Consider the following 22,420-nt stretch of genomic DNA (forward strand, 5'->3'; position numbering starts at 1 on the left):
GACAAATATTGTTACAACTCAGTGGTTTAGGGAAAATTACTTTAAAATGTAGTAGAGAATCAATATTACTTAGGATTCACATTGTTTTATCTTGTCTAATTTTTTTAAAAAGAGTTATTTTTTATATTGATTGCTGACTGGCAAATTGCTGACATTGCATTTTTGTTAATAAATCTGTGAGGATCTTATGAAGCATAGAAGGAAGGCATGATGTGTTTCATTAGCAGTCCACTAAAGATAAGATGAAGTGGTTTGGCCATGAGATGTCTACAGAAAAGTACCATTTGCTGACTATATACTTCTCATCTCTGTTACTGTAAAATCCTTCTGCAACTAAGGTCAATTCTTCTCCTATTCTCAGTAGATATCAACTTATTTGGTTATTTTTCTTCTCAGTACTTTCCTGAGGGCTCCAGACATCTCTTTGTTTCTCAGGCTGTAGATGAGGGGATTGAGCAAGGGCGTGAGGATGGTGTAGAAGATAGAGACCACTTTGTCCTGCTCAGCAGTGTGATAGGCTTTGGGGAGAAAATATTTGATGATGGCAGTTCCATAGAAGAGAATCACCACAATCAAATGGGAAGAACAAGTTGACAAAGTCTTCCTCATCCCCATGTTTAATCCTAATCTTAAAACAGTGGAGAGAATCTGCCCATATGAGGCCGTGATGGCAGATATTGGAAAGAGGAGAAATATAATACCACTGATAAAAAGACCATTTTCATAAAGAGAAGTGTCAGCACAAACAAGTTTCAGGAGAGCTGGGATCTCACAACAGAAATGATGGATTTCTCTGGAGCCGCAATAAGGAAGATTCAGAACATAGACAACATGGATGAAGGCATTGATAAGTGCACCCAGCCAAGTGCCAGCCACCATGAAAATGCAAACTGTAGGGCGCATGAGAATTGAGTAGTGAAGAGGATGGCATATAGCCACGTAGCGGTCATAAGCCATGACTGCCAGGAGAAGGCACTCTGCTCCCACCAGAGTCATGAAGAGGAAGAGCTGGATTCCACAATTAGTATAGGAAATGTTGTTTCGTCCAGACAAAAAGTCAATGGCTATCTTGGGAACAAAAGTAGAGATATACAAGAGGTCTATCAAGGAAAGTTGACTGAGAAGAAAGTACATAGGAGAATGGAGATGAGAGTTCAACCAAATGAGTATCACCATCATAATGTTGACAATAACGGCCACAAGAAAAACTAGAAAGATGAAAGTAAAAAGTAGCTTGGGGACCAGGATGCAGTGAAATAGCCCCAGGAGAACAAAGTCAGCTCCAGTGGTCCTATTATTCCATATCTCCATTCTTGTCCATCCCAATTCATTTCCTTGGGTAGAGTTTACAAATATCTTTAGGTCCACACTTATTTTACAATGTATCACTTTTGTTTTCTTTCTTAGAAATATCAATGATATATTTTATGTGTAAAGCTTTGACTACATTTAATTCTATGTCTTTATCACAGAATGTTGTCACTATCACAACTTCAGTGCAAAATTTCTTAAGACAGTTTTATAAGTACATCTGAAGAAGTACTCTACACTTGCAGTATTTTAAGAAAAATGTATTTAAACTTTTTGAAATTTTCTAAGTACAATTTAATTAAAAGAATAAAAAGTTTGTATCTATATAGATCTGCCTATTTATCTATAAAAATTTCAGCACATATTTAAAGTCATTCCATGGTCTTGCATAGTTCTGATTTCCAAGTACTAAAGATAAAAAAGATTTCAATCCTAAGTGAATAAGTAATCTTCTACACACCTATACAAAATGTGGTGAATGTTTTACATATGTCATGTTTTGATCATTATAACAACTTTCAAAGGGTAGCTTTCTTTGATTTCAAAATATGAATGTGAATCTCAAAGAGGTCAACTAATACATACAGATAGAGAGTAAGGGAACTAAAACTACTATAATGAGATCTAAATTTTTGCAAATGTTCTAATCTAGTCTTAGCATGTTACCAAATTTCTCTAAAAGAGAAATCTTTAAGGTGTTCTGTTTTTAAATAAACAATGTGTGAGATTGCTTTTACTTTACTTTTATTTTATTTTTTGAATTTGACAATCTAAGACCACCCAGAAAGTACAGAAAGAAGCTCAGTGTTGAACAGGCTGCTTTCTCAGTCAGATTCCAAATACTGACACCACATAGTCATAAGACTCTTGATGTTATGCAAAAGAAACACAGTAGCAAATAACCAGACAACTGCTATTGATATAGCCAGCTGGGTTGGTAATTTTCATCTGTGTGGATAGTTCAGTAAAAGATAGGGAGTAAAAAAACATACAGTAATTAATATAATGAAGAAATAACCTAGTTTTTAGAGGAAAGAGTGAAGAAAAACTTCAGTGATAGGTTCAAATACAATATGGGAAGTAATTTTCTTATGCACAGACATTACATTTTTCAAGATGTCCCTCAAAATTGTGACATAATAAAGCAGAATACCAAACAATTAGACTTGCTCCTTGAAGAATGTAGTTAGTTATTTGTTGTCATGATCTACAGTGACTTGCTTTTATGGCTTGAAATCTGACCATCAGTTATGTTGTTCTACATAAGAAATTTCATTAAAATTAGCATTGACTCCTGAATGAGAATTTCTTTAAATAAGCTGTCTCAATTAAGAAAAAAGGAAAAAGATTACCTTTACTCAGGCTTTATTTGACATCTGTTTTTATCCCAGGTATTTATGAAAAATGTCTGTGAAGCTGAATACACTTTCCTCAAAGGAAAAGAGAAAGTGAATAAAAATGCTTCAGTGAGAAAATTAAAAGCAAAAACAAAAACAAAGACTCACACACAATGTACTTTAATCCCTGAGGATAAATTAATTGTATTGTATCTAAATATAAATGTATCATTTAGTATAAAACTATATATTTTTCAGAGTCAGTAGTGCATATTACTTATTGGCAGATGAAGATGTAGTCTAGGTAGGATAAGGGAACTATAAAATATTAAGTAAATTATTAAAAGGCTATTCTATATCTTTAGCCATCTCTTAATTTGATGTTTACCATCCAACAAATAATGCTATTATAGGGCCATTAAGTCTTTAGACACTCAGAAAGAATTTTGAAATTTTGAGTTACTTCAAATAGGGTTCTTTTCTTATTTACCACCAAATAACTTGGTTTATGATAATTTTGAAGTCTAAGACTGCACGAAGTGAGTATTTGGTTCTGTTGGCCCATCCAAAGTGAAAATTAACATGTAAGAAAATAGACATAATCATAGACTGTTCTTTAAGTATTAATATAAAATGTTATTTTGCCTAATATTGTCCAAATGATTTCCACATATGATATTCTATATAATAGCCCATAAATTGGTGAAAAATTATATTTTCAATAGGTTTATATACTAATGATGTTTTAGAAACACATTTACAGATTTGACTGGCAATTTAACTGCCTAGATTTTTTTTTTTTTTTTTAACATGATGAAAGGGTTTCTCCTGCTTTGGCAAGCATGTTCTTTACCACTAGTACCACTTGGGAAGTCCAACTTATAGAAGCACGCCAGGCTCCTCTGTCCTTGAGATTCTCCAGGCAAGAATATTGGAGTGGGTTGCCATGCCCCCCTTCAGGGAGTCTTCCAGACCCAGAGATTGAACTTGTATCTCCTGTGTCTTCTGAATTACAAGCAGATTCTTAACTCACTGAGCTATTGGGAAGCCCCAAAACTTACACATAGTAAGTGCACAAATCTGGTACTAAAAAGTATTATTCAATTTCACTTATTGTTTATATTAAATTAAAATTTTGAATAAATTATTCCTTAATTTTACTTTTAGCTATTTTTCAAAACAAGGCTGATGATATTGGGAAAGGTAACTACTTACCTAAGTAAAACACTGTTTTGCATCACCAAGCCTTTCAATTAATTTTTCAATATCAAATAAATCCAACTTTTTTTCAGAAATACTAGCTATAAATTTTATTTTTTCCCTTAAAATATCACCAGAAATTTATTTACATGAATGAAAGAATTGCACACAAAAATATCCAGAGTAATTCATCTCTTAATGTCAGGATCATACATTACCAATGAACTAAGGTTAAATAGTCATCAGACATCTCTCTGCCATAAAGAGTGTGACAAATTATAATTTATCTGTACGGTCTTCAGGGAAAATATCCCTTGTTTGCCTGTGTCCTCCCTTAGGTAGCATAATCATTCTATTGACCTTCAAATGCCCAATTAAATGTCTGTTTTCTTAAGAACAAAAATATCAATCAATTTCATAATCATTTTTATCAGCACCAAATTCCCCATCTCAACAACTCAAAAATTGCCATCTCAATATTCCAGTACAGAAGTTAATAGATGTGGCTGTAGAATAATGTCTTTTAATATCTATGCCATGCTGCATGTGGGTTATTAGTTCCCTGACCAGGGCTCCAACCTGAACCCTCTGCATTGGAAGCAAGGATTGTTGACCGCCAGACCATCAGGGAAGTCCCAGAGAGCAAGTGGTTTTCTTTCCAGCCTTCACCATTGTTTAGTGACCTCAGATATGTTATACGACCTTTCATTCTCCATGTATAAAATGAGATAATAAGAGGATGCAGATGCACGTGTATGATTTTGTGATAATGGTATACAATTAACAATAATCAGTTATAATAATGATAATTGATTATTTCAAATTCCTTAAGACAGTGACAGCTTCACAGGATGATAAAAGTTTCACTATATGGAAATGAATTTGAAGTCTAGCTATCATTAAGGACTATGAATTGACCTATATAGTTTTATTTTACCTTCTCTCATATCAAATACACAAATTAGAGACATATATAACAGCCAACATGCATTTTTTTTCAATTGGAATATAATTGCTTTATAATGTGTTAGTTTCTGCTCTAGAATGAAGTGAATCAGCTGTATGTGTGATTCTATTTCCTGAATATCATATCACTCATGTACATCAAATCCTTTAGTTTTTTTCAACTAGGAATAATGCATCCACCATTTTGAATTTTGTGCACTTGTGGTATTATTGTACATATTTTATTAAAGTATCTCGGAGCACCGTAATTCGAAAATTATTCTTGATTTTCTATATATAGAGAAACAGATAATTGTTTCTCAGAAGTTGAGCTTGATTTCAGAAAGATACATCCAGCTGAGTTTGAGTTACTGGGAAGGTGTTAAGTGTTAGGTCACTCAATGAGATGTTTGATGTAGTATTGATTTTAGGGTGGGTCAAAGGGCTTTTTCTAGGGCTTTTGTGTACTATATTAAACATATTAGTATTTCTTGATTCATTTGTATGTGTCAACCTGAGTTATAAGTACTTTGCATATATATTAAATCCTCAGACCTGCTAATGTCCTTATAAGTAAGACACTGTAAATAATATTGCTTCAGACCTATGATCATCACCACCACGTTTTACATCTATACAACTTTAATATCACTAAAGTTTTGATTTACAATTATTTTAATCTACTTAGAAAAATTTAAAACATAGTGTGAATATCTGAATTCATCAGAAATCAGCACTTGAGAGGGACTTCAGCATGCCTCAAAAACACTACAACATATAATGAGAAAGTCCATTTCTCCCTTCACAACTGAACTTATTTGTGCAAAAGTTACCAAAACAGAAAAAAAGAAAAAATAATATTAGCACCATAATTACTAAAAGAAAGGGAGAGTGCACAAACAATTTTGGAATTAATTTGTATATTTTCTGTTAATTTAAGCCTTTCTATAAGTTTCCTTTGGGCTGCAAAATAGCATATGCACAAAATGTGTGTGCTCAATTGCTCAGGCATGTCTGGCTCTTTGTGGCCCCATGGATTGTAACACGCCACGCTCCTCTGTCCATGGAATTTTCCAGGCACAGAATACTGGAGTGGGTTGCCACTTCCTACACTAGGGGATCTTCCCGACCCAGGGATCAAACTTTCCTCTATGACTTCTTTTGCATCTCCTCCATTGACAGGTGGATTCTTTATCACTAGTGCTTTATCACTTCAAGGAAGCCCTAAGAACAGTAATACTTTAGAATTTTTAAAAGATAACTCAAGTTTTTATCTAGTTTTGAGGAAGCTCTATGCACAATAATACTTTAGAATTTTTTAAAGATAGCTCAGGTTTATATCTAGTTTTCATTATCAATGAAAATAATTGAGAATATAAGGACTATCATTAAGATCTCCATCCTCTTAAAAAAAAACATAAAATCCAAAAAATTAAAAAACACTTCTAACATAAGTGACAATCTTTATATATTAAGCTATTATTAGGTAGGTATTAACTTGACCCATATTTCTCAGAATCCCATTCCATGTATGGTTCATGGCTAGCATTTACCAATGAGAGGAATTCAAATGTATTTGAAAAAAAGAAGAGAATAAAAGGAGTTACCATCTGAGGAAGGCAGATGCATTAGTAGACATGGATTTTAAATTAGCTTCCTGATGAGCTTCTGCAAAATATACTATGTGGTTGTTAGAGACTGAATAGGAGTATCTCATACGTTCTGAGGTTTGAAATGCCCTCTAAGTGAATTCCTGTGTATGTGTGCATGTGTGTAAGTCACTTCAGTTGTATCTGACTCTTTGTGACCCTATGTATTGTAGCTCACCATGCTCCTCTGTCCATGGGATTCTCCAAGCAAGAATGCTAGAGTGGATTACCATGCCCTCCTTCAGGGGATCTTCCCGACCCACTGATCGAACCTGCACCTTCTCTATCTCCTGCATTGGTAGGCAGGTTCTTTACAATTAATGCCAACTGGGAAGCCCAATTGAGTTTCTAAGACCACTTCCAAATGCCTTCACTCTTTTAACACTTCTAAAGTATAAGCATGCATCTAATCTCCTATGATAAAATCAATTATACCTGGAAAATAATGAGTGAAGATTATTTACAAACTAATGCAAATGATCTGTACACACCATTTTTTTACCAGCCAATTACTGAGGATATAAAATTTGAAAATTAGGAATCTGAAGTCAATATCCTGATTAGACAACAGATTGGGTACAATAATTGCCAATGGAAGATAGAACAAGTATTTCAGACTATATACTGTGACCAAATAAAAAGTTATTTGAATTGTCACTGGTTATTGGTAAAAATCACTTGCAAGAAAGGCAAGAAAATTTACCCTCTTAAAAAAAATGATGTATAGTTGATTTACAATGCTGAAATGTTAGTTTCTGATGTATAAGAGAGTGATTCAGATACTTTCATTGATAATTTTTGTATACTTTGGTAACCATAAGTTTATTGTATATGCCTCTGAATCTGTTTCTGTTTTATAAATAAGTTCATATTATCATATTTTAGATTCCACATGTAAGTGATACCTCATGGTATTTGTCTTTCTCTGTATGACTTCACTTAGTATGATAATGTCTAGGTTTATTCATGCTGCTGCAAATGCATTATTTCATTTTTCAGTGACTAAGTAGTATCCCATTGTATACACACAACCCATCTTTATCCATTCATCTGTTGATACACATTAAGGTTGATTACATGTCTCAGCTATTATAAACAGTGTTGCTATGAACAAATATCTTTATCAATAGAGTCTTCATCTTTTTTTTCCATATCTATGCCCAGGAGTGAGATTGTAACTCTATTTTTAGGTTTTAAGGAACTTTCATACTGTTCTCCATAGCGGTTGAACCAATTTACAATATAAACTTACCATTAAATAATTCATTTACACTAGACATACAGACCCCACTGTTTGTGGACTGGTGTATATTTTTTCTGGTGCCCTAAATAAATTTCAAGAAGAAAATAACAAACTCAGTCCTTTAAATTCTCCTCTGAAAGCAGTCATAGAACCAGATGACTGTCCCGAAATAATCCTTTACTTTTTCATTAAGGTGAAAAAACAGAATACATACTTCATGATTAGTCTGACCTAAAATATTAAAGCAAGTAGAACTTGCTGCCTCACTAAGACTTACATACTATTTAGAAAACTGACTGGAAAGAAAAATTGAAGTTGAAACATCTAGATGGGTTACATCTAGCTGAAACATCTAGATGTTACAAACATCTTGAACAGCCAAATTCTGCTGATCTTTCCTTGCAAGCAAAAGTCCTCATTCTCCAGTTCAATTCGTTTGTTCCAATTTGTTTAAGCTAGATATCATGTAATGAGTTCACATTTGACAATTGTCCTGTAGGAGTATTTACATTATTTGCAAGATACAATTCTTATTTTACTCATTTGCAGAACTGAGCAGATTGATAAGGAGACATTCATAAATAATGGGTGGGTAGATACCTTAAGGATTATCCTTAAATACCATAATATTCAAAATATATGTTCTATAAATCATATTAGTTCTACAAATGGATCTGAAGCCATTTCCAATGGGTATTGTGATTTAGGAAATGGAATATCCTAAATGCAGGACAGCAAATGAGACACAGATAAAAAGAACAGACTTTTGGACTCAGTGGGAGGAGGCAAGAGTGGGATGACTTGAAAGAATAGCATGGAAATCTGTACATTATCATATGTAAAAGTTGTGGTACATGTATACAATAGAATATTATTCAGCCATAAAAAAGGAATGAAATTGGTTCATTTGTAGTGTTTTGGATGAACCTAGAGCCCATCATCATGCGAAGAGTTGACTCATTGGAAAAGAACCTGATGCTGGGAGGGGTTGGGGCCATGAGAAGAAGGGGACGACAGAGGATGAGATGGCTGGATGGCATCATTGACTCGATGGGCATGAGTTTGAGTAAACTCTGGGAATTGGTGATGGACAGGGAGGCCTGGTGTGCTACGATTCATGGAGTCGCAAAGAGTCGAACACGACTGAGTGATTGAACTGAACTGAACTGAGAGTCCATCATACTGAGTGAAGCAAGTCAGAAGGAGAAAAGCAAATATCATATTTTAATGCATATATGTGGAATCTAGAAGTATGGTAGTGGTGGATCTATTTGCAGGGTAGAACTAGAGACACATAAATAGAGAATGGACTTGTGGTTACAGTGGGGGAGGGAGAGTGTGGGACAAACTGAGACAGTACAATCAACATGTACATCACCATGTGTAAAATAGCTAGTGGGAAGCTGCTGTAAAATACAGGAAACTGAGCTTGGTGCTTTGAGACAACCTAGAGGGGTGGGATTTTGGAGGGAATGAGGCTCAAGAACTGGACATGGAACAACAGACTGGTTAAAAATTGGGAAAGGAGTATATCAAGAATGTATATTTTCATGCTGCTTATTTAACTTACATGCAGAGTACCTCATGCAAAATGTTGGGCTGGATGAAGCACAAGCTGAATCAAGTTTGCCAGGAGAAATATAAATAACCTCAGATATGCAGATGACACCACCCTTATGGCAGAAAGTGAAGAGGAACTAAAAAGCTTCTTGATGAAAGTGAAAAAGGAGAGTGAAAAAGTTGGCTTAAAGCTCAACATTCAGAAAACTAAGATCATAGCATCCAGTCGCATCACTTCTTGGCAAATAGATGGGGAAACAATGGAAACAGTGAGAGACTTTATTTTCTTGGGTTCCAAAATCACCAAAGGTGGTGATTGCAGTCATGAAATTAAAAAGACACTAGCTCTTTGGAAAAAAAGATATGACCAACCTAGACAGCATATTAAAAAGCAGAGACATTACTTTGCCAACAAAGGTCTGTCTAGTCAAAGATATGGTTTTTCCAGTAGTCATGTATGGATGTGAGAATTGGACTATAAAGGAAGCTGAGTGCCAAAGAATTGATGTTTTTAAACTGTGGTGTTGGAGAAGACTCTTGAGAGTCACTTGGTCTGCAAGGAGATCCAACCAGTCAATCCTAAGGAAATCAGTCCTAAGTATTCATTGGAAAGACTGATGTTGAAGCTGAAACTCCAATACTTTGGCTACCTGATGCGAATAACTGACTCATTGGAAAAGACACTTATGCTGGGAAAGATTGAAGGCAGGAGGTAGGAGAAGGGGATGACAGAGGATGAGATAGTTGGATGGCATCACTGACCTGATGGACATGAGTTTAAGCAAGCTCTGGGGGTTGGTGATGACAGGGATGCCTGGCATGCTGCATTCCATGGGGTCACAAAGAGTTGGACACGACTGAACTAAACTGGACTGAGGTTCAAGAGGGAGGTGATATATGTATACTGAGAGCTGATTCATGTTGTTGTATAGCAGAATCCCATACAACATTATAAAGCAATTATCCTCCAATTAAAAAAAAAAAGAAAGAGAGAGAAAGGATAACAAAATAAAAAAAGAACAAAAATATGAAGTAAAAGAAAAAAAATCCCAAAACAACAAAGCAAAATAAAAATAGAAAAATTTAACAGATATGCATATTAAAAATAGATATATAAAATACAAATAAAGATAAAATAACAACACCAACAACTGAAAAGGATGAAACGTACAAAGGAAGATTTATAGCAATAGGAAGATTTTCCTGGTGCCTTTTCTGTCAATGTCCTTGCTCCTACAGTGAGCCAGAGTCCATCCTGGCCTCCTCAGAAGCCCTCCAAACCTCTAGGTTGGTCTTTGACCTTCTGTGGGCTCTGTGGGGCAGCCAGACACGGATCTTACCCAGCTCCTGTGTGTACTTGCCCCTAAAGTCTACTGCTGCTAAGGCCAGACCAGTCTCAAATGTGGCAACATTGTGCATTCAGATATTCCATAGATGCAGGATTTAGCAAGTTGATCTCAGGGATTTAATCTTTGACTTGTGCAGCTGTAGGGGAAAAATTCTGTTTCTCTTCCTAGTCATCCCACACCTGGGACTCAGCTTTGGTTTCGGCCCCATCTCTGTGTGTGTGCCACTTACAGGTGTCTGTTCCTTCCCCAGGCAGGAGGGAAGGAAAGCAGCGACTGACTGGGGCGCACTTACTCCCGCAGATCCAGTGGGATACTGCAGCCGCAACTGGAATGTGGGAGAGTTGCCTGCAGCAGTGGGGACTGGGAGGCAGTTGTGACAGACTGTGGTTTGCTTGCCTTGATGGGAGTCTTTCCCAGTTCCCACGGTGGCAGATGCTGGTCTGTGGATGGTGGTGGTGGCCCCATTCTTTGCATGTGCCTCAACAATGGTGCCCCCTTTCCTAGGCAGCCCACACTTCCTCTAAGTTCATTCCTGCTCATACAGCCTTTCACTCCCATCCCCTTTCTTTTATCCACAGAGCCCAAAGTGTTCCTTTCCCTAAAACCACTATCTTAACCCCATATATTAGCACTCAGCCCTTTTCAGCGTTGGCAGATATCCATCTCAGGTAAGGATGCCCAGAGCTAATTCCCCAAGAGACTTTGGATGTGCATCACTCAGGACCCCAGAGCGTAAGTGGACATAGGAGACCTTGGCTTGAGGGATGGGTGGGCCTACTCAGGGGAAAGGAGTTATAATGGCAGCTCCATCCCTTGTGTGCCACTCAACAGTGATGTCTTGCTTCTAAGGCGTCCCAGGCTTCATTTCACAAACTTTCCCAGTTGTGGAGTTCATTAGTCCTGTCCCTCCAGGCTGTCTTTTCACAGCCAACACCTTATATGTGGAATCTAAACATATGGTACAAATCAATGTATTTACAAGTCAGCAATATAGTCACAGATATAGAAAACAAACATGGTTAACAAGGTTATCAAGGTAATCCACGTCTATGCCACAACCAATAGTACTGAAGAAGCTGAAGTTGAATGGTTCTATAAAGACCTACAAGACCTTCCAGAATTAACACCCCAAAAAGCTGTCCTTTTCATTATAGGGGACTGGAATGCAAAAGTAGGAAGTCAAGAAACTCCTAGAGTAACAGGCAAATTTGGCCTTGGAATACAGATTGAAGCAGGGCAAAATCTAATAGAGTTCTGCCAAAAGAATGCACTGGTCAAAGCAAACACCCTCTTCCAACAATACAAGAGAATACTCTACACATGGATGTCACCAGATGGTCAGCACCAAAATCAGGTTGATTTTATTCTTTGTAGCCAAAGATGGAGAAGCTCTATACAGTCAGCAAAAACAAAACCAGGAGCTTATGGTGGCTCAGGTCATGAACTCCTTATTTCCAAATTCAGACTTAAATTGAAGAAAGTAGGGAAAACCACTAAACCATTCAAGTATGACCTAAATCAAATCCCTAAAGATGATACAGTTTAACTGAGAAATAGATTTAAGGGACTAGATCTGATAGACAGAGTGCCTGATGAACTATGGACAGAGGTTTGTGACATTGTACAGGAGACAGGGAGCAAGACCATCCCCAAGAAAAAGAAATGAAAATAGCAAAATGGCTGTCTGAAGAGGCCTTAATAATAGATGTGAAAAGAAGAGAGGTGAAAAGCAAAGGAGAAAAGGAAAGATATACCCATTTGAATGCAGAGTTCCAAAGAAGAGCAAGGAGAAATAAGAAAGCCTTCCTCAGTAAGCAGTGCAAAGAAATAGAGGAAAGCAATAGAATGGGGAAGACTAGAGATCTCTTCAAGAAAATTAGAGATACCGAGGGACCATTTCATGCAAAGATGGGCTCAATAAAGGACCTAACAGAAGCAGAAGATATTAAGAAGAGGTGACAAGAATACACAGTACTGTATTCTTCATGACCCAGACAAAAAGATCTTCATGACCCAGATAAGCGTGATGGTGTGATCTCTCAGCTAGAGCCAGATATCCTGGAATGTGAAGTCAAGTGGGCCTCAGGAAGCATCACTATGAACAAAACTAGTGGAGGTGGTGGAATTCCAATTGAGCTATTTCAAATCCTGAAAGATGATGCTGTGAAAGTGTTGCATTCAATATGCCAGCAAATTTGGAAAACTCAGCAGTGGCCACAGGAGTGAAAAAGGTCAGCTTTCACTCCAATCACTAAGAAAAGCAATGCCAAAGAATGCTCAAACTAGAAGAGGCAAAGGAACCAGAGATCAAATGGCCAACATCCACTGGATCATTGAAAAAGCAAGAGTTCCAGAAACACATCTATTTCTGCTTTATTGACTATGTCAAAGACTTTGACTGTGTGGATCACAATAAACTGTGGAAAATTCTGAAAGAGATGGAAACACTGGGCCACCTGACCTGCCTCTTAAGAAACCTGTATCCAGGTCAGGAAGCAACAGTTAGACTTGAACCTAGAACAACACACTGGTTCCAAATAGGAAAAGGAGTACGTTAAGCTTGTATATTGTCACCCTGCTTATTTAACTTATATGCAGAGTACATCATGAGAAACACTGAGCTGGAAGAAGCACAAGCTGGAATCAAGATTGCTGGGAGGAATCTCAGTAACCTCAGATATGCAGATGATATCACTTTTATGACAGAAAGTGAAGAACTAAAGGGCCTCTTGATGAAAGTGAAAGAGGAGAGTGAAAAAGTTGGCTTAAGGCTCAACATTCAGAAAACTAAGATCATAGCATCCGGTCCCATCACTTCATGGGAAATAGATGGGGAAACAGTGGAAACAGTGGCTGACTTGCCACCCAAGTACTGCCTACTCCTTGCTATGGTGTCCAGTGCTTAGTTGCTCAGTCATGTTTGACTCTTTGTGACCCCATGGACTGTAACCTATAAGGCTCCTCTGTCCTTGGGGAGTCTCCAGGGAAGAATACTGAGTGGGTTGCCATGCCCTCCTCCAGGGGATTTTCACAACCCAGGGATTGAACCCAGGTTTCTCGCATCATAGGTGGATTCTTTACCATCGGAGCCACCAGGGAAGCCCAAGAATACTGGAATGGGTATCTTATCCCTTTTCCAGGGGATCTTCCCAACCCAGGAATCAAACTGGGGTCTCCTGCTTTGCAGATGACTCTTCATCAGCTGAGCTACCAGGGAATCCAATTCCATTACACATATGTCATATTTTCTTTATGTCTTTGCCTGCAGATTGACATTTAGGTTACTTCTGTATCTTGGTTGCTTTAAGTAATATATATAATTCTGCCCTGAATATTTGGGTGCATCTATCTTTTGTATCTTTTTGAATTAGTGTTTCTGTTTTCTTCAAACAGATATGAAGGATTGGAACTTCTTGATACTACAGTAATTCTAATTTTAGTTTTTTTAAGAAACCCCATACTGCTTTCCATAATGTATATACCAATCTATATGAGCACCAACAGTGTACAAGAGTTCCTTTTTCTCTACTTCCTTGCCAATATTTGTTATTTGCTGTCTTTTTGATGATAGCCATTCTGATAAGTGTGAGGTGACATTTTATTATGGCCTGCATTTCTCTGATAAATAGCAGTGTTGCATTTTTTTTTTCAAGTGCCTGTTGAAAATCTGTATGTCTTTGGGAAATAACCTATGCAAGTATTTTGTCCATTTAAAAGCTTGTTTTTTGTTTGTTTGTCTGTTTGTTTGTTTTTGCTATTAAGTTATATGAGCTGCTTATTTATTTTAGATTGTAATGCCTGGTGGGTCATATAATTCATAAATATTTTCTCCCATTTGTTAGGTTTTCTTTTCAGTTTGCCAATAGCTTCCTTTGCTGTGTGAAAGCTTTTAATTCAATCCTACTTAATTATTTTTGTTTCTATTTACTATTCCATAAAGGACAGATTCAAAAATATTGCTGCAATACATGTCAAATAGTGTTCTGCCTATATTTCCGTCTAAGAGTTTTATGGTTTCCAGTCTTACATTTAAGTCTCTAATCCATTTGAGTTTATCTTTTATATGGAATTTGTATCATTCTTAAACATGACACTACTAAAATATTTACTAACATTGAAAGAATAAATCACTCTACTTCAATTAGGAGTTTAGCTAGTGGTTCAGTGGTAAAGGATCTGCCTGCCAATGCAGGAGACTCAGGTTTGATCCCTGGGTTGGGAAGATATCCTGGAGAAGGAAATGGCTACCTATTCTAGTATTCTTGCCTGGGAAATCCCATGGAGAGAGCAGCTTGGTGGGCTAAAGTTCATGGGGTTGCAAAAGAGTTGGACATGACTCAGTGACTTTACAGTCAACAGCACATTCATTCAATGGAACATTGTATGTTAAATAAAATTTTAAAAGACAGTAGCTCCTCAAAAGTTATGCATGAATCTCCCAAATATAATTTTAGGAAAAGAAAAAAAGCATTTGATCTATGATTGTTTTTGATCTGTGTTAGGAAAATCTAGGCTAAAATATCCAAAGTCAGCAGAAGGGTAACCTTTTAGATGGAATAACAGTTTTTGGTGATATTCAATGCTAACCAATCAGAAATTCCTGGGAACACGTTTGTATTTGAAAATGTTGAGTTTATTTCTTGTTACAGTGAGAGACAACATCGACCATGGGGGAAATGTAAGATATATGAATAGGGTGTCCTAAATTACTTATACTTTCTTGGTTTGTGTTGGGTGATTTTGGAAGGGTTTAAGAAGAGGTGCTTTGCTCCTGATTGTCTGCTGTCAGGAAGCCAATTTCCACTGTCTCCCCATCTATTTCCCATGAGGTGATGGGACCACATGCCATGATCTTAGTTTTCTGAATGTTGAGCTTTAAGCCAACTTTTTCACTCTCCTCTTTCACGTTCATCAAGAGGCTTTTTAGTTCCTCTTCACTTTCTGCCATAGGGTGGTGTCATCTATATATCTGAGGTTATTGATATTTCTCCCAGCAATCTTCATTCCAGCTTGTGCATCTTCCAGCCCAGCATTTCTCATGATGTACTCTGCATATAAGTTAAATAAGCAGGGTGACAATACACAGCCTTGACGTACTCCTTTTCCTATTTGGAACCAGTCTGTTGTTCCATGTCCAGTTCTAACTGTTGCTTCCTGACCTGCATACAGGTTTCTCAAGAGGCAGGTCAGGTGGTCTGGTATTCCCATCTTCTTCAGAATTTTCCACAGTTTATCGTGATCCACACAGTCGAAGGCTTTGGCATAGTCAATAAAGCAGAAATAGATGTTTTTCTGGAACTCTCTTGCTTTTTTGATGATCCAGCAGATATTGGCAATTTGATCTCTGGTTCCTCTGCCTTTTCTAAAACCAGCTTGAACATCTGAAAGTTCCTGGTTCATGTATTGCTGAAGCCTGCCTTGGAGAATTTTGAGCATTACTTTACTAGCATGTGAGATGAGTGCAATTGTGCGGTAGTTTGAGCATTCTTTGGGATTGCCTTTCTTAGGGATTGGAATGAAAACTGACCTTTTCCAGTCCTGTGGCCACTGCTGAGTTTTCCAAATTTGCTGACATATTGAGTGCAGCACTTTCACAGCATCATCTTTCAGGATTTGAAATAGCTCAACTGGAATTCCATCACATCCACTAGCTTTGTTCATAGTGATGCTTTCTAAGGCCCACTTGACTTCACATTCCAGGATATTGGGAATATCTTTCCTTTTCTCCTTTGCTTTTAGCTTCTCTTCATTTCACAGCTATTTGTAAGGCCTCCTCAGACAACCATTTTGCCTTTTTGCATTTCTTTTCCATGGGGATGGTCTTGATCCCTGTCTCTTGTACAATGCCATGAACCTCTGTCCATAATTCATCAGGCTCTCTGTCAATCAGATCTAGTCCTTTAAATCTATTTCTCACTTCCACTGTACAGTCATAAGGGATTTGATTTAGGTCATACCTGAATGGTCTAGTGGTTATCCCTACTTTCTTCAGTTTAAGTCTGAATTTGGCAATAAGGAGTTCATGATCTGAGCCACAGTCAGCTCCCAGTCTTGTTTTTGCTGACTGTATAGAACTTCTCCATCTTTGGCTGCAAAGAATATAATCAATCTGATTTTGGTGTTGACCATCTAGTGATGCCCATGTGTAGAGTCTTCTCTTGTATTGTTGGAATAGAGTGTTTGCTATGACCAGTGAGTTCTCTTGGCAAAATTCTATTAGCCTTTACCTTGCTTCATTCTGTACTCCAAGGCCAAATTTGCCTGTTACTCCAGTTGTGTCTTGACTTCCTACTTTTGCATTCCAGTCCCCTATAATGAAAAGGACATCTTTTTGGGGTGTTAGTTCTAAAAGGTCTTGTAGGTCTTCATAGAACTGTTCAACTTCGGCTTCTTCAGAGCTACTGGTTGGAGCATAGGCTTGGATTATCGTGACATGGAATGGTTTGCCTTGGAAACGAACAGAGATCATTCTGTCGTTTTTGAGATTGCATCCAAGTACTGCATTTCGGACTCTTTTGTTGACTATGATGGCTACTCCATTTCTTCTAAGGGATTCCTGCCCACAGTAGTAGATATAATGGTCATCTGAGTTAAATTCACCCATTCTAGTCCATTTTAGCTCGCTGATTCCTAGAATGTCGACACTCATTCTTGCCATTTCCTGTTTGACCACTTCCAATTTGCCTTGATTCATGGATCTAACATTACAGGTTCCTATGCAATATTGCTCTTTACAGCATCAAACCTTGCCTCTATCACCAGTCCCATCCACAACTGGGCATGTTTTTGCTGTGGCTCCATCCTTTCATTCTTTCTGGAGTTATTTCTCCACTGATCTCCAGTAGCACATTGGGCACCTACAGACCTGGGGAGTTTCTCTTTCCGTATCCTATCATTTTGCCTTCTCATACTGTTCATGGGGTTCTCAAGGCAAGAGTACTGAAGTGGTTTGCCATTCCCTTCTCCAGTGGACCACGTTCTGTCAGACCTCTCCACCATGATCCGACCGTCTTGGGTGGCCCCACACGGCATGGCTTAGTTTCACTGAGTTAGACAGGACTGTGGTCCTGTGATCGGATTGGCTAGTTTTCTGTGATTATGGTTTTAGTGTGTCTGCCCTCTGATGCCCTCTCGAAACACCTACCATCTTACTTGGGTTTCTCTTACCTTGGACATGAGGTATCTCTTCACGGCTGCTCCAGCAAAGCTCAGCCGCTGCTCCTTACCTTGGAGGAGGGGTATCTCCTCACCGCCGCCCCTCCTGACCTTGAACGTGGAGTAGCTCCTCTCGGCCCTCCTGCGCCCTGGCAGCAGCCGCTCCTTGGAGGTGGGGTAGCCCCTCTCGGGCGGAGGCCCTGACCTCCTGGGTGGGGTAGTTCCTCCCAACCGCCGCCCTGACCTCGGGCGTGGGGAAGCTCCCCTCAGCCGCGCTCCTGCGCTGTCGCAGCCTGGCGCTCTCGGCGCTACCTCTGACCTTGGGCGAGGGGTAGCTCCTCAAGGCCACGCTTCTGCGCGGTTCGTAGCAGCAGGCGCGAAAAAACTATAGTATCTTAATAAAAGTTATCTATAGTGAAGGCACATTGCACCAATGCTAACACAGTAATTGGTTTAAAAAAGTCATAGCTATTCATGTTAAGTAGGAAAATGACATAATTGGTAACTTTTGTGGCTCAGACAATGTTCATGTTGTGCCTGTGACCAGATAGAATTTTGGTGTGATCTTTTTCTTGCTGTTGCTGCCTTGGTCTATCATAGTCACGGAATTTCTGTTTTTCATGTTGAAGTTAATAGCTTCCTATTGCTACTATAAAAAAAAATTACTACACTCTTAATGATTTAAACAACACACGATATTATCTATTATCTTATTCTTCAGGATGTTAGAAGTCTGAAATTATTCTCAGGGCTAAAATTAAGGAGGTGACAGACAACATTTCTAGTGAAAACTCTGGAAGGGAATCGTTTTCTTGTCTTTCCACCATTTGGATGCCTATTGCCTTGCTTGGATGATGACCCACTTTCCCAATCTCCAAAGCTAGCAACATTGGACTGAGTCCTTCTCACACTGCCAGTTCTCTGATTCTCACTTTTGTCTCACTTTTCTAGTTATAAAGATTCTTGTGATTTCTTCATGCCTACCTAGATAATCTAGGATAATCTCTTTATTTTAAAGTCAGCTGATTATTGCTTTTAATTTCATTTGTAACCTTAACTTTGCTTTGCCATGTAACTTGTACTATCAAGTTGCAGAGATTAGCGTGTGGACATCATTAGGGGGCTGAGTTTATGCTAATACATGAATGCCCACAGAATTTTTTTATTTTAATAGAAGAACACCAAGGTCTGCTTTTAGCAACACCAAACCCTAACTAGTAATACTTAGTCATTTCTGAACTTCAGGGTGTGAATTTCTCAGATGAAAACTATTGTATTTCTTTACCTACACCATTTGTATAGCATTTAATGGGTGGATTTTAAAAGGGGCTAATTTATCTTACGGTGCTACTATACAGTTTTTACTTTATTATATACATTTATATACTTCAATACAATTTAAAATATATTAGAACTCAGTAATTTAAGAAGTATAAGATTGCAATGATTTCAGTGAATTATAGGGTGTTTTCAGTTTATGTAACAGAAGAGGATTCCTTAGTCAAAATTATTTAATTATATTCATGCTAATAAACTTTTTGGCACAATGCAGAATGCTCGGTAATTGCTCAAAAAATTAAGTTTTTGAAACTTGATATTGATACCATTATTATTAATCAGTGTTGTTATTGCTTTTTCTTATTTAAATTACCTAGAATTATTAGCATTTGATTTATATATGTACAGATATATGTGTGTGTGTGTGTATATATATATATATATATATATATTCTCTCTTGTTTTACTCCATTAATTATGTTTATAGGTAAATACTTTTTTAAATATAAAATTTATATATACTTTTCTCTACTGGTTTGGAGAATCCTAGCAAAATCAATTAATGTGTTAAATCATCTCTTTTACTTCCCAATCACTTCATGCACAGAGTGGTTCAATCATAAGTTATTGAATTCTTATGTTTTGGTAATTAGTTCACCATTGTAATAATCTTTTAGATATAAGAAAGTATTTGTTGACAAGTGAAGCATTCTTTTTATTCTTTTTTAAAGTAACTTCTCTCAGTATCAGAGGGCAAGATTGTCTGCTAGACTAGAGTGAGAGGAAAGAAGTCAGCCAACACTTTTTATATATGAGTGCATCGTATTCATTTTATATATTAAACTCTACAAAAAACATTGAGAGAGACATTATTACCCCCTTTTATAGATGATTAAATTTAATATCAGAAAAATAATATAACTTAAATCATATATGTAGAAAGATTCAAGAACAGAAGAATTCAAAGAATGCCTTTGGGGACAAGATGTTTCTATAACACTGTCCTCTATGTAATTATTAGCATTCCTTGGCCATATGGGTTATTAGTGGAGTATAGGCTACTGGGATTAGAGACGTTCTTGGATATGAGATAAGTACTTTATGCATGTTATCTTATTTCATACCATTGTTAAGGGAATCTCACTTTCAAAATAGTCATAGTATGATTTTAGTATTATGTGAGTGAACCATGACATTTTATCTAGAAATCAAATATTCTGAGACTGGAAATAATTTGCATAGAGGCAATAAATGGAGATAGCATTTGGTCATCTGTATCTGCTAAATGTGTTCCCATTGTCATTTTCAGAGCCTGGAACTCAGGACTCCCTAAGGTTTTGCTTAAGGAGACCTAAGTGCCTGCATTTATATTAAAATGAAATAAATTGGCAAGATTTAAGCAGTGATCCAGGGGCCAGAGCTATGAAGACTAGGCATCATCTGCATAGTGGCTGTTCCTGTGGTAGGTGAGTGCCAGGACTTTGAATGTATAAAACTTGGGGTAGTATTCTCTAGTGTGCTTGAGTTTTTTATTTTTATAATTTTAAGAAAATATAATAATTCATAGCATTTTTAAAAGAGAGAAATTAAAGTATCTAAAATTAATGCAGCAGCATCATAATTATTCCCTTTTACTTTCTGATAAAAATTTCAAATGTGAGTTTGCCTCTTTCAATTAACATGATATGTAAGATCATTCTGTTATATTGTAATGCACACTGCAATTTAATATTTCCATTATATGTATTTTCATTACACATTTTAAAGCAACTTCAAAATCATTTTGTGTAACAAGGCATTTTTCATTTTCATTTGAGATATTTTAAAGAATGAAATCTAGAAAAAACATGGTATTAGTGGCTCCAAAGGATAAGGGTAGTTCTACAATTCTCATTCAATATTGCCAAACTGCTATAGAGATTTTAAATTTTATCCTACACATTTTTCATTATATTCCAATTGATAATGCATATTATCAATGGAAACTTAAATCCAACTTTTAATTTATAAAAATTATTATTTTTAATATGTGAATTTCTTTATAATGAAAATGTGCATTTTATATGTGAATATTACATAAATTTATCAAATTGTAATTTTGCACAGTGTATAGAAGAGCTCTTCAGACTTGGGATTTGGTCATGCTCCAACCCTATATCCTATTTGTTAGTATTCTTTTGGAGAAGTGATAGCTTTTTAGTACATAAAAACAGTAGTGACTACTTTTTATAAGAACTCACTCAATTCTGTTAATCAAATTAAGCACTCTTTTACACTATTTTATTTTACTCTTATAAAAACCTTACAGTTTAATTATGCATTTATTTTCAAAACAAAAATTTGAGACCCATTGGGTGTAAGGAATATGTCTAACGTCATGGAATTCGCAGCTACTAGAATACAAAATAGAAAGGTCTCCATTTGAGGCATGGGACTACACACTTACCTCAATTCCTGCTGCTTGATTTGTGGATGACCTGGAATCTTCTGAGGGAGTTCTTTATTAATCTTTATGAAAGGACAGAAGTTTCTGTGTTCTTATGGTTAAACTAACATTCTTACATATATTTTTTCTTGTATTTAAGCAAATATTTTTATAAATTTGCTCCACTTCCCTGCAATGAGATTTATTTGCTAGCAAAACTGATATTAGGAAATGCATCAACCCAGAGTGAATATGACCAATAGTTTTCATAATTTAACTAATGTATTAATTATTAATATATGAAACTTGCTCAGTCGTGTTCAACTGGTTGACCCCATGAAATTCTTTAATCCAGAATACTGGAGTAGGTAGCCTTTCCCTTCCCCAAGGGATCTTCCCAACCTAGGAATCAAACCCAGGTTTCCCTCATTGCAGGCGGACTCTTTACTAGCAGAGCCACAAGGGAATCCCAAGTTCAAGGGTGCTCACAAGGGTTTGGAACACAGGCAAGGCCTGATCCAGAACTCCCATATTTATTTTCATAGGTTGATATGCCTCCAAATAGGGCTTTCCCGATAGCCAGTTGATAAAGAATCTGCCTGCAATGCAGGAGACCCTGGTTCTACTCTTGTGTTAGGAAGATCCCCTGGAGAAAAGATAGGCTACCCACTCCAGTATTCTTGGGATTCCCTGACCCAGGAATCGAACTGTGGTCTCCTGCATTGCAAGCAGTTTCTTTACCAACTGAGCTATCAAAGAAGAATCCTTTGGGGTTCAGCTGGTAAAAAATCCACCTGCAGTGCAGGTAGACCAGGGTTCGATCCCTGGGTTGGGAAGATCCCCTGGAGACAGTATTCTGACCTGGAGAATTTCGAGGACTGTATAGTCCATGGGTCCCAAAGAGTTGGACTTTTATTTTTTTTTTCTTTAATATAAGAAAAATAACCATGTAATCCAGCACGTAAATT

At 37.0% G+C, this 22,420-nt stretch overlaps 1 protein-coding gene across 1 annotated transcript; it reads right to left on the reverse strand.

Annotated features, from left to right (window-relative positions):
- Nucleotides 1-372: 372 nt before the first annotated feature.
- On the reverse strand, nucleotides 373-21,983 carry LOC136157643 (olfactory receptor 2L8-like). The gene is made up of 4 exons (XM_065919465.1): nucleotides 21,942-21,983; nucleotides 21,474-21,535; nucleotides 17,861-18,102; nucleotides 373-1,208 (listed from the first exon to the last, which is right to left on the reverse strand). Exons 1-4 carry the CDS (start codon nucleotides 21,981-21,983, stop codon nucleotides 373-375), a joined length of 1,182 nt encoding a protein of 393 aa, XP_065775537.1.
- Between the last annotated feature and the right edge of the window lie 437 nt (nucleotides 21,984-22,420).

The sequence above is a fragment of the Muntiacus reevesi genome, chromosome 1 (assembly GCF_963930625.1).
Source record: "Muntiacus reevesi chromosome 1, mMunRee1.1, whole genome shotgun sequence".
NCBI classification, from domain to species: Eukaryota; Metazoa; Chordata; class Mammalia; order Artiodactyla; family Cervidae; genus Muntiacus; species Muntiacus reevesi.

Coding starts and splice junctions, on each gene's coding strand:
- LOC136157643 (XM_065919465.1), bottom strand. CDS start 21,983: ATGGGAGTTCTGGATCAGGCCTTGCCTGTGTTCCAAACCCTT. Junction 21,536..21,941: donor TGCCTGTGTTCCAAACCCTT/GTGAGCACCCTT, acceptor CCTTTCATAAAG/ATTAATAAAGAACTCCCTCA. Junction 18,103..21,473: donor ATCAAGCAGCAGGAATTGAG/GTAAGTGTGTAG, acceptor CGAACCGCGCAG/AAGCGTGGCCTTGAGGAGCT.